At 43.9% G+C, this 16,147-nt stretch overlaps 1 protein-coding gene across 1 annotated transcript in view; it reads right to left on the bottom strand.

The window, feature by feature from the left end:
• PTPRT (protein tyrosine phosphatase receptor type T) overlaps window positions 1-16,147 on the bottom strand; it is a 282,106-nt gene that overhangs the window by 214,529 nt on the left and 51,430 nt on the right. The window contains exon 5 of the mRNA XM_039382339.1: window positions 14,716-15,009. Coding sequence (XP_039238273.1) covers window positions 14,716-15,009 — 294 coding nt within the window. The remainder of the gene's footprint in view (window positions 1-14,715; window positions 15,010-16,147) is intronic.

Below are 16,147 nucleotides of genomic sequence, written 5' to 3'. Positions count from 1 at the left end.
CATGCACCCACCGCACAACTAAAGTGAACTCCTGTTTTCCTCTTTCATCACAAGGAAAGGAGGAGGTTTTGCCACCACAGAAAGGTTTTCCACGCTGAGGTGGAGCAGTACAGACAGGAGGAACACGGATGGCAGCCTGGAAGCAGGGGGGTCAGTGCCTGCAGTTCTGCAATGAGTGATTTGTGACTGACACCTCCCCATGAAAGGAAAAGCAAAAGGAAGGTTTAAAAAAAACAAAAAAAACCAGACAATGTTTAGTGAGAGTCTATGATGTACAGAGTGGGGAAAGAGAGAGCTGGCTTCTGACTCAGTACTTTTGAGTTCTTTGGACCAGCAGTACTCTTACAAATATCACTAAAGCAAAGCAGGAAGGGTTTCTAAGGATAGACTGGTCAACACAGTCTGGGCATCACTCAGCTTTGCTGCCCAGAACGTGACCACATTATTGTTGTCTCTGTGCTCTGAACACACAACAAGGTGACCTGCAGCGGTCTGAAGGGGGCCCAGAGCATCCCACACTGTCCTCGTGCTCTCAGCAGGGAACAGATGGAATGCTGCAGGCTACAATTTGCTACTTCAGCCTGACTCCTTTAAGGAAGACAAATTTGAAGGAAATGCTGAAGGTGACACACCATTAGTACCCTGGTCCTTAACCCTGGGGACAACTCGAGGTAGAATTTGTTTCATAAAGTCTTCAAGGCATCTGAGTTTAAAAGCATTCCTATCTGTCAACACCTTCAAGCACAGGATCAGAGGCAATGCCATTTTGTGATTCCTGTTTAAATCTCTGCACAGTGTGGGAAGGTTTTGTCCTCCTGTGGTGTAGACAGGGGATTTCTGCATCATGTTTATGAAGTCTGTAACTCAGGCAGCAATTTAATCTCATCCTTCTTTTCTCATCTAACCTCTGGAGGATAACCTCCTTTTAGAGTTATTTACCTGCAGTGGGGAATACATGGTCAGGCAAACACAGATGTCCAGGTGGGAATGTCTGGGCTAAGAGAGCAGCTGTTAAGATTTGCTGACAACTGAAAAGGTCCAAGCAATCCAACTGAAAGGGGTAGAAGGGATAAAACTGATTGCACCAAGTCAAGGGATGGTCAGTGTGGGACAGGTGCTGCTCCAACAGGGAAATACACCCCTGAGGGAGGAAAAGCTGTTTCACAGGGACCAAAGTTTTGGGAGCTTAGTCATAGAATCATGGAATGGTTTAGGTTGGGAGGGACCTTAAAGATCATTCTTGTTCCACCCCCTGCCATGGGCAGGGACACCTTCCACTAGCCCAGGTTGCTCCAAGTCCTGTCCAACCTGGTCTTGGACACTTCCAGGGATGGGGCAGCCACAGATTCTCTGGGTAACCTGTGCCAGAGCCTCCCCACCCTCACAGGGAAGAAATTCTTCCTGATATCCAATCTAACCCTACTCTGTCAGTGTGAGCCCATTCCCCCTTGTTCCACCACTCCAGGCCCTTGTAAATAGTCTCTCTCCATCCCTCTTGTAGCTCCTTCAGGTACAGGAAGGCCACAATTAAGTCACCTCAAAGCTTCTCTTTTCCAGAATGAACAATCCCAGCTCTCTCAGCCTTTCCTCACAGCAGAGCTGCTCCATCCCTCTCATCCTCTTAGTGGCCTCCTCGATCCTATTTCTTGCAGCAGCAACACAGAACCTGCCCCATGGCTGCTGGACCTGCTTCCCTGGAGCAGGGGAAGGGCAGGGCTGTTCCCCTGGCTTGAAAAACTAAAACACAATTCTGGAGCTCGGGGGCAACTGCAGAAAACTCTGATGACTCCTCCCTAACGCAGAGCATCATATTCTTCTGACAATATCCTTCCTGATACTCATACAAGAGAAAATGCTAATATTCTGGTGAGATGAATAGCATGGAACCTCATAATCCCTTCTATTTCACTAATTTAAACTGGGATTTCATAAATCCTTCTGGAGAGACCAACACTGCCAGACCTGAGATTGGGTAACCCCGGCCACACCACAGCACTCACAGACAAACACAGGCTGAATCATTTGCAAGGTGCTTTTTCGTACTATGAATGAGGGAAATGTATTGGAAAAAAGCAAACCTCACTACCCATTCTTTAAAATATTGCTGTTTCTGAAGGCTAAGTACTCTGGAGGGTATTTAAATGAAGATTCATCTCTTTCCCACCAACCTCATCCAGTGCTGACCTCACGGGAAAGAACTTTTGGTGATAAATAAGGCAAAGGATGGAGATTTCAGAGCCCTGTGTTGCAAACAATAAGAGGTGGTCACAGGACCTGATTGCTACTGGAACATTAAGGCTTAAGAACTAATATAGGAACAAATGTTCCTTCATTTTTATTTATTGTTCTTACAAGGAATGGTCCAAATTAAGGTGATGCTGTGCAAATAGTTTAGCCCAAACTGCTCAAACCAGAAAAAGAAAAAAACACACCTATTTTCCTGAACAAAGAAACTCAATAGCTCTAAAGCAATTTAGAACAGAAAACACATACTCCAGCAAACACCATGCTGTTGGAAAAGTATTTTAAGAGTATTTTAGAGTAAAAACACCCCACCACTCCTTTCTTTTTAGGTTCTGACATTGTACCTTTCACAAAGTTACCTTTGCTTAACACACCTGCACCACAGACAATGCTCTGCCTTCCCCTCTATCAATAACCAGCACTGATTTTTAAAATATTTCAGTGTTTTCATGCCAAGGGACACCCCTGTGGCAGAGAAAAGGCTGGAAAAACAAGCAGATTATGATTATGCCCTGAGCACACATTTCTACAGCCTAAAGAGTATTTTAACAAGGTAATATCACTTTTAGCACCAGCCACCATCGTTAGGGTTGGAGCTTATTTCTTGTTAAAAGCAAGAGCATCTTTTACACTGGGACAAGCAGAGACAAATAGGGACAGACAAACTATCACTCACATTAATTAACCAAGTCTGAAACCCCGGGAGCACTGACACCAACCTGTGAGCCTCAGTCCCACCAGTGCCAGCACTGAAAGGTTTGGAAAATTCAATAGAAATGCCTGATGGGTTGCAGCATAACATACCAATATGAAGCACCTGTTTGCAGTGCCTGATCTCAACTCTTTTACACTGAGATATTTGCCTCTGTGTGAAAATAAGTAAATATTTGCTCTGCTGTGCCAGCTGGACCAGGGGGAAGCTCTGACTTGCCTTTCCCAGGCAGTGGAAGGCTGGCAGAAGGTGCCTATCTGGAGTTCACATGCACAACACTAATTGAAAGCAACAACTATTGAAAACAGCTTCAGAACATAAATGGGAGCACCAGAAGTAGACAGAAAAAACTCATTTTCGCTCTGCAGAGTTTATGTCGGGTACTGCAAAGTTCATCTTTTAACTCTGCAGTTCCTGATTTATTGAGAGGAGCAAGAAAGAGACCACAACCAGGAGAGCTGAGTTTTCACAAAGCAAAGGGAAGCCCTATAACTGAAACTTGTAGGAGTGCACTGACAGCTGATTTTGAAGAAAAAGATAATATTCATGCTGGGATGTGATGGGAATCAGTATTTGCAAGAAACTTAATCCTTATCACCCAAACCCCCTTCCATCACCACAAAGCAAATTACAGGATGCAACACACAACACTTGACAGCAAGATTTTAATCTGTCAGACAACAACCCAAAAGACATCTGGGCACTCTTACAGCAACAAGGGTACCTGCTTAGTCTGAACTGCCATAGGACAGGTTTAATTTTATGGGAAAGGAAAAACCATCTCAGTTGTAGACTTGCACAGTTTCTTTAGTGACATGGGATTCTTTCTGTCCAGGAAAAAGAACAATGTGGATCCTTTTACAGAGGAATGTGTTATGAATGAAAACATAAACACTACAGCAAAGTGACCTAGAGAACAGCAGGTGGAAAGATTTATTCCTATAGTAAGTCAAAAAATAATCCATCGGAAGAGGATAAAACCAACTGGGAATAACTGTTTCTACACAAGTACACACAGCAGTTCATACATAACATGGCCTTTGGTGCAGTATTCCTTGCTCAAATTTGGCATCCCACTCCCTGCTCTGTTAAACCAGCCAACTTCATGCCAACAGTTTATCTTCCCATTAAAACCACCATTATATAAATGTATCACTTGAAGGCTTTATCTTCAAAGTGGTGGAGCTCCTTGATATATAATCTAATCTTTCAAGCTCACCAAAGGTTTTCGTCAAACTTCATTAATTGACAAATCAATTTCTGGAGGTTTGGATCTAATTTGCAAGACCCACTTCCCTCCTTTTTTTCCCCCCTTCTCTAGTAAATGCTAGAAAACCCTTCCAAGTGCCACAGGGAGGAAATGATGACGTTCAGGCTTTCAGATGTTGTTATCTTGTGAGCTGTGGTCTCGCTTTAAACCCCTTCTGATGGTCTCTGCACCAAGATTTCAGTTTAATAATTTGAAGGATTATTGGCAGCCGAAATGAGGATTTGTGGATCCTGAGTGAAATACATTGTAATAACAACTGTCAGGCTGATTTGGATGCTCAGGCCTCTAAGCCTCTCCAGCAATATTTGAGTGCTTTGATGCAGTCACAGCTATGGTCTGTACTTCAGCACTATTTCTGAAGTCGTATTCCACTGCTTCATATTTTCAAAAACCCCAGATAAATATTAAAAAAAAAATAAAAAGAAAAAAAAAGACAAAGGCAAAGCTTTTAAGCTTTTAGCTTTTAAAACTAAAAAGCAAAACTAAGTTGAAAGGAGTTGAAAGCATTTCCTTTTCCTCACTGTGCTCGGTTGAATAACAAATAATTAAAAGGGTGGCTAAGTGCATAAACTCATCCCACGGCCATGGCAATCAGCTGGAATCACGATCCAAAGCCTAGGGAGACTGGGGGTCTTTGCTTCTCCACCTTGTGTAATGTGAACTGGGATACCAAGGGATCCCTGCACCCCCCAAAGGGGAAGGAGAGCTCTGCTTCACTCCTGGCTTTGGCACGTGCAAGTAACAGGACACAGAAATGCCCACGGACAGAAATAAGTGGCAAAAAAGAATTTTACATGTCCATTTTCAAGCTCAACCAGTGTGAAAATGCACCGTACTCCTGCAGACAGACGGACAGACAGACAGACACACCGTTGCAAAGCAGGTTTTGCACTCTCATGCTCCATCTGCTGGCTCTGCAGCAGGATTTAAGACATCGACATGCCTTTTTTTTTTTTTTTTTTTTTCCCCAGCTGTGCAACACCCCTGCTCATCTGGATAAATTGTCAAGTGTTAAACAAGAAGTCGTGTTCATCTCAATATTTCAGAGTCCACGGGGGAAAAATAAAAGGGTAAAATATTTACGACAAAATGTAAAACAGCTGAACATGTAAGGAACAGAACTGTTCCTAAATGCCTTGCAAATGCCTCAGGGTTAAAAGCCTTAACATGGTAAAAATGTAGTGCTCTCTTCCATTTCGCCTCTGCCTGGCTTTTGTATTATACAGTAAAGCATCCAGGAAAGCCAATTAACGTGCATTTTATTCTTTGAAACGCTTAAAATTGGGCACTTTCAGCGCATAAACTCTCAGCATCTCTTATTATTTGAGTGCTTTTTATTGCTGACTTGTGTATATTAAAAATACATTTAAAAAATGAAAAGCATTTATGTTTCAAGCTGCCTTTGGAAGAGCAACAAGAGAAACACGAGCAGGAAGCAGGGAACAGCGTTTGTCCCAGGACAAAGATGGGATCATGACTATGCAAATCCTTAATGAAGGCTTTGCAAGGCTGGGCCTGTCATTCACTCCCAGGATGAGTTATGGTTTATGTTACACAGAGGAGGCACAGGGACTCCTCAGTGGGAGTTCAATGCATAACACATGCACTGCAAGAACACACACACAGCATCCTCCTTCCCAGTTTCCTCCCACTAACTGGGCTTTTCACACTCGGATAAAGCGACATCTGGAAACGATCATCTCATCTCGCCCTCCAAAAACCAACAGAAGCCATAATAACATGGTAATAAGGGATGAAATTTTATGGAAGATGCCTCTTAACTGAAGACTAAAAGACACCATGAAATTTAAATAACTGGCTTTTAGCAGGGGACCGAGTGACAATCAAGGAAAAAAAATGCCTGGCCCGTTTTCGCAAATTGTGGGGCAGATTTTGAGTGGGTGTAAAAGGCTGACTCGGGTAAATCAGTGCCAGGTTTGCACAAGCCAAGGATACAGTCCTGTGCAGTCACGTTTTTAGGACCACAGTGGAGAAACCCTTAAACTGAGAACGCTGAAGTGAAGCTGCATAAGCAAGTAGGAGAGAAGTTATTAACACATCAAATATCTGCTCGTGTTGCTTCCCCCCTGCACAGTTTTGTTAAGAGAGCTGAAAAGAGCAGCCACACAATTATCTGAATGCACACCACAAGGTTCAAACAACACTGTGCTGTGCACAAAGACAAGAGCCCAGTTCTCTGCTGAACCCATGGTGGCCTGGGAACACAGGAGCTGCTGGAATGCTGGGTTGGTTGCTCTGAGCACCACTTGTGTCCAGGCTCCAGCCCTGAACATCTGAAAACATCCATGTGGGTCTGTCAGGTCAGTGACCTCCTTGTACTGAGCCCTCATGTGTGTGCCCAGCATATTTCACATGGAATCACAGGAATCCTTCAGACTGGAAAAGACTTCCAAGGTCATCAAGTCTAACCTGTGACCCGTCACCACCTTCTCAACCAGACCAGAGCATTAAGGGCCATGTCCAGCTGTTCCTTGGACACCTCCAGGGATGAGGACTCCACCACCTCCCCGGGCAGCCCCTTCCAATGCCTGAACAACCTTTCCATGAGGAAATTCCTCCTGATGTCCAACCTGAGCCTCCCCTGGCACAGCCTGAGGCAGTTCCCTCTCCTCCTGTCCCTTGTTCCCTGGGAGGAGAGCCTGACCCCCCTGGCTCCCCCCTCCTGTCAGGGGGTTGCAGAGCCAGAAGGTCCCCCCTGAGCCTCCTTTTCTCCAGGCTGAGCCCCCCCAGCTCCCTCAGCTGCTCCTGCTGCTCCAGCCCCTTCCCCACCTCCCTTCCCTTCTCCGGACACACTCCAGTCCCTCAAGCTGCAGAAACACAGCCTTGAAAAACTGCAACAAATCCAACTGGTTTGTTTTCACTCCAAATTTCACTCAAACCCACTTTTTGCTTAGAAGAGCAGTGTTCACACAACAGATGTTCAGCTGCCTCACATCCATAATACCACTAAGTCAAACAGCACTCAGGGATTTCTCTGAGTCCAACAAAACAGAACAGGGGGTTTGTTGTTGTTTTGGGCTTTTTGTTTGGTTTTGCTTTTTTCCTCTCTCTTTCCATTTCTGCCTCTTCAGATTAGGAATGGCTGTTTGGGAGGAAGCCTGGACAGAACTCAGGAGACAAGAAACATCAAAAAGAACAATGTCCTAAATCCAGCTGGTGTGAAACCAAGTGCTGGGAAGGTTCACTTCTTCTGGAAGAAATTGTGAGCTCCCACCATTAGTGAGAACTGGTTTTGGCATGAGAGCCTCATGCCTTTATGGAACTTGTCATCTTCCTGCCCAGCCTGCCCACTCCAGAAATAATGCTATATTCAAATCACATTTTGGGAAGCCATTAAATTAAACATCAACACCACCAGGCAGAAACAGTGTGATGTTGGAAATTAATAACTAGACTTCATCCTAATAAATAAAAATAATAAAAATAATACGTTTCTGGATAACAAACTGCCTTTGCAGATAAAAAAAGTAAATCCCTAGAATTTAAATCCATCACGAGCAAAATCCCTCCGGAAAAAAAATACTCAGACCAAAGCACTATTATGACTGGCTTTATATTCAGAACTGTATTTATGCAGACTAAGATAAGGGCAATCAATCCCCAGGCCTCAGGACAAAAAGCTGATCTTCTGCAGGGATCAGGATAAAGAAAATTCCTCACCATATGTCCCATGGTTAAAGGCAATAGGGGACATGCTTTGTGAGACTCAGGAATGTTCAGGGATTGGTCACTGCTTGAAACAAATATCAGATTTCCGTCAGATGTGCTCCAGCAGTAAATCCCAGCCCCTCCTCTGGATGTTGCTTTCCAACACACCCAGTTTAGTGCCTGAACTTTGGATGGATCTTGTCAGCTCCAACAATCTGGCTTTTCAGGACTCCTGTGTTCACTCAGTCACCCAAAGTGCACCAAACCCCTCTGCTTCCCTGTCACCATTTAACCACCTCCCCCCCTCCTCCCAAATTCCTCCTGTTCCATGTAGGTTGCCACTGTTGTTATACCTCAGACAAAAGAGCTGTTCCTTTTTTTTCAATTCCTTTCCAGTAAATAATTCATAGAACCAACCTATCCTCTATTCCTGGAAGGTGTCTTTCCAGGGCAACCACATTTCTGCAGCCAATACACCCATAACTCAATACTGATGGTTCCTCAAAGAGGACTTGCTCACAGCCCCAAAATGTGTGTCATCAACCAACACTTCACCTTTTCTCTCAGCTCTTATTTTAAGAGTAGTTGCTGCCTTTCTACTCTGACAAACATTAAGTGAGGAGGGGGAAAGAATATAGCAAAAATAAAGATACACCTACTATCTATTTAATCCTTTTGGCAGGGAAAAATCATCATCTTGCACGCAGAGGGACTTCAGCTGTTAGGATGTGACACAGATGAAGCCTCTGTCTTTCAGCAATGCTACCAGGCTGCTTCCAAGCACAAATTGGGGATCAAGGACCAAAATGAAGGAATATTGTAACTCCTCTCTCTCTAGCTGACATGCCAAAGGCTATGGAGGTGAAATAAAAGCAGAGTTTCCATCATGAATGTAAGGAATGTCCCTGGAATGGGTACTGGTCTCACAGGCTTTGGGGGAGGCACAGATGGAATCTCAGAGCTGAGGTTGTGTCATTCCCAGCATCTCACCTGCAGCTCTTGGGAATGATGCCATTGAGGGAACAACACCTGCATTTCACTGTGCTACACGAGCCCTTGGCTCAGGGAATTCAGTGAGAGCAAACCCCAGCACGGGTGGAACAGGCACTGCAGAGGCTCATCTTACACAGCTGGGGAAGCAAAGTCTCCCCCAGCCCTTCCCAGCACAGAAACCCAGGTAAGGTTTGAGCATGGAGCAGTGCCAGGGGAGGGAAGCTTGGATCTCAGGGAAAGGTTCTTCCCCCAGAGGGTGGTTGGCACTGACCAGGCTCCCCAGGGCAGTGGGCACAGCCCCAAGGCTGCCAGAGCTCCAGGAGGGTTTGGACAATGCTCTCAGGGACAGGGTGGGATTGTTGGGGTGTCTGTGCAGGGCCAGGAGTTGGACTGGATGATCCTTGAGGGTCCCTTCCAGCTCAGGATATTGTAGAATCCTATGACTCCATGACAAGGTTTTCCTTCACTTGCTAAAAAAGCATTTGTTTTCCCCACTGTCTCCATTTAAAGTCACAGGAGACTGGGGCTAAGAGTTCAGATTTAATATTAATAGGGAAATGAATGTGTGTCTGAGCACAAGGCTTAGAGTAGCTCCAAGTTAAATTAGCCTGTGAATCAGTGATTTCAGTAACACCGACACACTGGTTGTACAGAACACTCCTTCAAATCACTTGATATGCCATTTGTGCAGGGCTTTGACTCACAGACCTGAGTTTTAATTAGGTTTTTTTTTACTATAAGCTTGAAAAAGAAAATGAAGGCAGCAGTTTTTCAACATTAAGATGTGAACATTTCCTATTCAATGGGAGATATCACCTTAAAATTCAACCAGAAGGAATTATTTCTGAGCTCACACTAACTCAGTGCACGTACTTGTGGCTGTTCAGTTCATGCACTTCATAACAGCACACAAACAGCTCCTTTTTCTAACATTTGTAACAGAGCAAAAGACAAAAATAGTTCTAAAAATTTGAAAATATAGTTTCAAAATGACAAAAAAAGGGGCAAAAGCTGCTTACTACTGCTAAACTTCCCAAGACTTCATAGCAACAAAGTGCCTGTCAATAACAGCCAGAGGAAAAAGGTTTCCAACTACTTTGTTACACCATATCACACTCTGAATGCTCTGATTATTTGCATTTGTATCAGCTGCTTTATCTGGGGCATTTTTAAAAGCAGTATTGAATCCAGCTCCATAATTCAAGACTAACTTTTATTTCCCTAGGCCAACACAAAAAATTGAGTATTGATCTTGACAACTGCTCCTTTTTTCCAGGAGCTAAATCACATCCTCTGCTGATTAACCCAGGCTCCAGCAGCTTATTTTAAGGGATAGGCTGCATGAGAACCATTGGAATTTTTTCATATGAGGACAAACCTTCCATTACCATAAGCCTGTTCTATGAAGAATCACTGCCACACATTTCTGGGGGGCAATTATGGGGTTTCTCAGGACTTTTCCTCCCCTCCCATTCCTTACCAAACAATTTTGCTGTCAGACTGGGGAGTTTCCTGCTGCCAAACCACAAGGTCACAAAACCTTCCTCATTTTACGAGTCACCTGCTGCCATCATCCAAAAAGGCAGAGAATTATAGAATCTTTAGGGCTGGAAAAGCCCTCTAAGACCATCGAGTCCAACCACGAAGCCAGCACCACCATGTCCACCACTAAACCATCTCCCCAAGGGTCACATCCACGCACCTTTTGAACACTTCCAGGGATGGGTGGCCCGTTCCAGGGCTTGACAACCCTCTCAGTGAAGAATTTTTCATCTAAACCTTCCCTGACACAACTTGAGGCCATTTCCACTTGTTCCCTGGGAGCAGAGCCTGACCCTCATCTGGCTGCACCCTCCTTTGAGGGAGTTGTAGAGAGCAACAAGGTCCCCCTGAGCCTCCTTTTCTTCAGTCTGAACAACTGATGAAGAAGCAGCCAGTGTTCTAATGGAGTGAATGGGAAGTTAATGTTCAAGGCAGCTTTCCAGACAGTATTTTAATCAGGGCTAAATATTAATTGTAAAGAAAGTCTTTTCTCTGTCCCTTTATTAATATTCATTTAAATGTTACTCTCTGGCCTTGCTTTTCGCCTGCGTTCGTCCCACCAGAAGGCAAACACTTTTCAGATGATGATCCCCCCAAGATGATGACCTCAATTGCAAGCTCTGCCCTTTTCCCCCATCCACCAGAGCCAAAAAGGTCTTTTCCATTATTCTGCTTTTCTGTGGAAAACTAAAGAAAGAAAGAAAAAAAAAAAAAAAAAAGCAGGGGAACAGTCAATAAGCAGAGAGAAGAAAATAAGTCTCAAGCTTCCCAAAGCACACTCTGGCGAACAAAGCCCATGAAACAAGGATTTTAAAGAGCTCTGTTTATCTACAGAGGAGGGCTGAAAAACCCCCTCACTGCAGTTTTGAATACAGGCACTACTGGGAACTGTATTCAAACACACCATTCTAATCCTGTTATCTCCTCAACCTGTTATTCTGGGGGTAAAAACTAACGTTTTATATCTGTCCTTCCTTTAACCAACCTTCAACCCCGTGTCTGGTCTTAACCTTAAGCATTCTCTCTCTTTTCCCCATTCCCTGCTGAGCAACTCTTCCCTCTGACTGACAGTTCACTGGTTTGTGCCTCAAGGTCACTTTTCCTGTCCTAAGTCACGACCCATCACAGTCTCTGAAAAAACAAATAACCTCAAACCCAAAACAAGCAAAAAAAAAATAATAAAATAATAAAAATAATTCATGCAGGCTTTGCCATATTTTCTGGCATTTGGCTTTTCCTGGAAGGAGGCAAGCTGGGACTTAATTTCCAGCATCATTTCTAAAGATCAAATATTAAGCAAGTCTTGTAATGCTGTCCTGGGGAAAACCAAAAGGATCACCAGTGGGTAACAGATGCCTGGGCACATACTGCTTATAGAAATTTGCACAAGATATTATCCAGTTTAATAAAACTTCATTGTGCTCATTTAAAGCAGGACCTTTCATAATTAGTTTTTAGGGGTTTTATCTAATGAAAAATTTTTTCAACTCCATGTAAACAACTTCCATTCAGTCTGATCAAAAATCTGGAACTCACGGATGATTTTGGTAAGAGCTGCATCATGGTGTAATGACTTTAAGCTCATCCTGACCCATCCTGGCCATACTTTTGCTCTGATTCAAGGCTGACAGCCAGAAAACAAATGAACTTTGTAAATGAGCTCCTGTTGCTTGATTTTAAGTGGAAGAAAAACATAGTCTTTCCCAATCCTTTTCTAATTTTTATTTTCATATCTAAATAAGAATCTCACTGCAACACTGAAGGCTAAATTGAAGGCTATGCCAGCACTTATTCAGCCGTCCCAGAACACAAATAGTCTATGTGAAAAGAGTATTTAGTACAAGGGACATTGACTTCTCAATTTTGGAACGTGTCAGACATGTTCTGTTTATTGTTACACTGATTTCTTGCAATTTAAATAAGTAAATACTTCCCCCAGCACAGGTGATATTCTCTACTATTACTTCTGCAGTCAATTTTGTTATCTTTATTTGTGGGCTTAATAAACACAGCACAACACTAAACAGTGCAGTAAAACAGGGCTGCTCCAGTGCTCTACTGATTGCCTACAAATGTGGAGGAGTTTGGTACTTCCCTCTCTTGCTAAGGCAAAGTAATGACAAATAAAAGAACCAAGAAAATTCACTTGAAAAAAAGCAGCATCACTCATCCCTCAACTATTTAAAAACCCCTCAGTTTTCCTTGATGGCGTTCATCACGTGCTCCCAGGAAAATCAAGGCAGCAGAGCTGTTTTCTCAGTTCAGCACATTTTTTTTTTTAAATCTCTGCCGTGAAAGTTTTGTGTAATTATCCTCAAAATGGGGTATTTTGCAGGAGTTCCACGACACAGGGAAATTGGAATAATGAATTGCATTTTCTTGTCTATCATTTCAGTTGGCATTTGGTGCAAGTTGCACATCTTTAGCTGTTAAGTCTCTCCCTCCAAGTCCATGCTTAGATCAAGATCATTCTGATTTCTCCCACCCGGTGCCCTAAAGAAAACATAAATGCCATCGCCATCAATCTCAACAAGCTCTGCATGACAGCTAACATTAACAGAATGACCTTCTCCAGTTAGATTTTCATTAGGAAAATAGGATGGAAAACAGAAAGTGGCTCAGCCAATTTGAACAAATTACCCACGTCATCCCTCTCGATGTCAGTCGATACCTGAGCCGAGCAAGGAAACTCAGCACTTTGGGACCCAGGACTAGACATCATTAAGCACAAAGGCAACATCCTGTTATTTTAACCCCTGAATTAAACCAAAGCCAGCATCCTCTACAGGTGATGCAGAGAATGTGCCTGCAAAGGGGCAACACGATGAGCTACAGAGCAAGTCTCAGCACATCATATCTCCATCTGCAAACGCACAGTCCCAGGCCAGGCCTGCAGTTATTTCTGATGATGGTCAGAGAATCTGACCACACTAGTGCAGGAGAAGAAAGCCAAAAGATGAGCAGCAGAGCATGTGCCAACTTTCCTAAACAGGCCAGGACATCTTCCATGTCACTTCACGCTTTCCACAAAGCTGCAGCACAAAGCCTCTAAACATCTGTCTTCTACCAATGGACAGGGCAAACACCTCTGTGTGCCAGGGCCTCATGCTCAGATTTATTTATTTGGAACCAAATCTCCTCAAACAGACACTAAATATTCACTGATTTATAACCTGTATAATAAAGGATGTGCCCCACTCACACCCAACAACACAATCAACCTGCCAGGCTTCCTCCCTTGGTAGAGGAAGGGGGTGCTGCTGGGGGTGCTCCTGCTGTGGACAGTGGGTGAGGAACATGAACATTTCCCTGCTTGATCCCATCCCAGGATGGCATTTGGCTGCTCTGGATGCCTTCCTCACACTTCAGTCTTGATATTTTGTCAGAAAAAGTAACTGGAACCAAGACAGTTTTGTGTAAGATTTCCACTGCTCAAATCCGCTTGCTGTAAACCACTCATTTGTGGGGAGGGAAAAAAGGTTATGGAAAAGGGCAGAGCAACCTTTTAGTCTCTGTCCTTTGTTCCCTCCACAGTAAGGACCTTGGAAAAAATTACAAAAATGCAAACTTTGAGAAGACAGTTGTGTGCTGGAAAAAAACTGGGAGGCAGAAAAGTGCTTTGCTCATCCCCTTGCCAGGCAGAGCTTGATTTCCCTTAATGGCTAATGATTAATGTATGACAACAGAGTGCACAGCCAATATATCTGAAACATGAGGAACATGATCCTTTAGATTTTCCTGGGAAGGCTTAGAAAGAAGATAGACTCCTTCTGTCCCTGGATCAAAATTGATCCACTCCAATAATGAAAGAGGAAAGGAGGATGGTGCACAGCGTTTGAACGGGTCTCTCTGTCAGAAGTGAGGAGAAGAATCATCTCCATCAAATGGAACACAAAAATGCATTTTAAAAACTAAATGCCTCCTCTTTCACCACACTGCCCTCAAACTGGTATCAGTGTCAAGGTGTTAATAAACACTCCTGATTCATTACCCAAGAACTTGTTATGCAAAATTTTGTTATGCACTTAGAGGTGAGTATTAAATCACAGACTAGCCTTAAGAACAATTTTGGTCAGAAAACTCTCCTCTCTGCCCATTTCAACAAAAAGCAGCCACACACTGAGGCAAAACTTAGTCAAATACACCACATACATAAAACCAACACCTGCCTAGGGAATAAAACATAAACTATTCCAGGATGCATCTAAATTCATAATGTCAATTCAGACGGCACACCTACAGCGAGGAAGGGAACCAAAGTGTCCCGAAGCAGCAGCAATCCTACCTGCACACTTGGTCCTGGTGGTGAGGGGGGGCCCGGGGGGGCCTGTTCCTCCTTCCCCAGGGCGCGTGAGCAGCACCCGGATCTCGTACTCCACGTCGGGGTCCAAGTGCCACAGTTTGTAATTGGGGGAGTCCACAATGTGAGTCTCTGCCCAGTTGCCCGTGGTTGTCCGATACTCCACCTCCTTGAGGATGATGGGCCCGTCCCCGATGATGGAGTTGGCGTTGGGTTTGATCCACAGGTACGTGGCTCCCACGGCCAGGAGCTCCGGAGGGGCGATGGGAGTGGGGGGCTCTGCAGACCAAAAGAAATCAAGGAATTCCATCAGAAAGATCCATTTTCCCCTATATATCCGCGGAGCAAGGCTGTCCCCAAAACCTCTTGTAACACAGGCACAATTTACCAAACCTCTTATAAGAATTTAATCTGTTCCTGAAAAGAATTGCACTTTTTTGGTGCTAAAAATTCAGCCCCTTTTCCTGGGGGTAGTATTACCAATTCAGAAACACCTGCAGTAACCACAAAGCAACCTCTGTTTAAAATAAAACACAAAAAAGTCACTTCTAAAAGATCACAAGGTTTATACTTGCTCCCTCTTTTAAGCAATAGCACTCAATATAATACTGGAGGGTGAGGGGGAAGAAGGAAGTCTTAAATTAAGACAAATGAGTGCATTTAACATATTCCATGAATGAAAAGGCTCCAGTACAGCCCTTTCTCTGCCCTGTGACCTGACACAGCAGAATCTCCCAATCACTGATCTGTGGTTCAGCCAAATTCTCATGCTTAACATGGCACAATTAGCAGCAAGTGGAAAACTCAGATCACTTGCTCGTTTTCTGATTTCAACAGGCAAAATCCAGGTTAAAGACGGGATGTAATTTCTAAGCAAAGCACTGGTTGTGTGTCTGAGACAATCCTAGCAAATTTAAGCACTAGGGATCTTCCCATGACCAGTGATACCAGATCTGGCTTAAACTGGGGCTCCTGGAAAACTGAGAACTAAGAAAAACTCGAAGGCAACAGTGAATCGACACCTCCTGTCATATTTGATTGCAAAGTTTCCTTAACTTCACGAGCAAAGGTACTCAAGGAAGTCTGCATGAGACTTGAAGAGGGTCTGGATGTCTGAGAAGCAGCACGAGGAGGCAGAACTCAGCTGCTGAGCGTCACCTCTGTGAGAAAAAGCAAAGCAAGCTGATAAAAGACATCTCAGCAGCTCCCTTTGATGGGAGCTACAAAATAAAAAAATACAATCTACAGAGCTCTGGCTGCCTGCCTGATTTTTATTATTCCTTTTCTCCTCTCTGTCAGTGTATAAATAACACTTGCATAGTGGAAACCACATGAACAGCCAACGTTTTGTGGTTTGGAAAACCTGAGCTGAACTGGGCAGGATTATCAGCAATTTCCTGGATCTCATCAAGTCTTC

The sequence above is a fragment of the Pipra filicauda genome, unplaced genomic scaffold (genome assembly GCF_003945595.2).
Source record: "Pipra filicauda isolate LSUMZ 115617 unplaced genomic scaffold, ASM394559v2 scaffold265_size1292809_pilon, whole genome shotgun sequence".
Lineage (NCBI taxonomy): Eukaryota > Metazoa > Chordata > Aves > Passeriformes > Pipridae > Pipra > Pipra filicauda.
The sequence above is the reverse complement of the archived record's forward strand: the minus strand, read 5'-3'. Positions and strand labels throughout refer to the sequence as shown.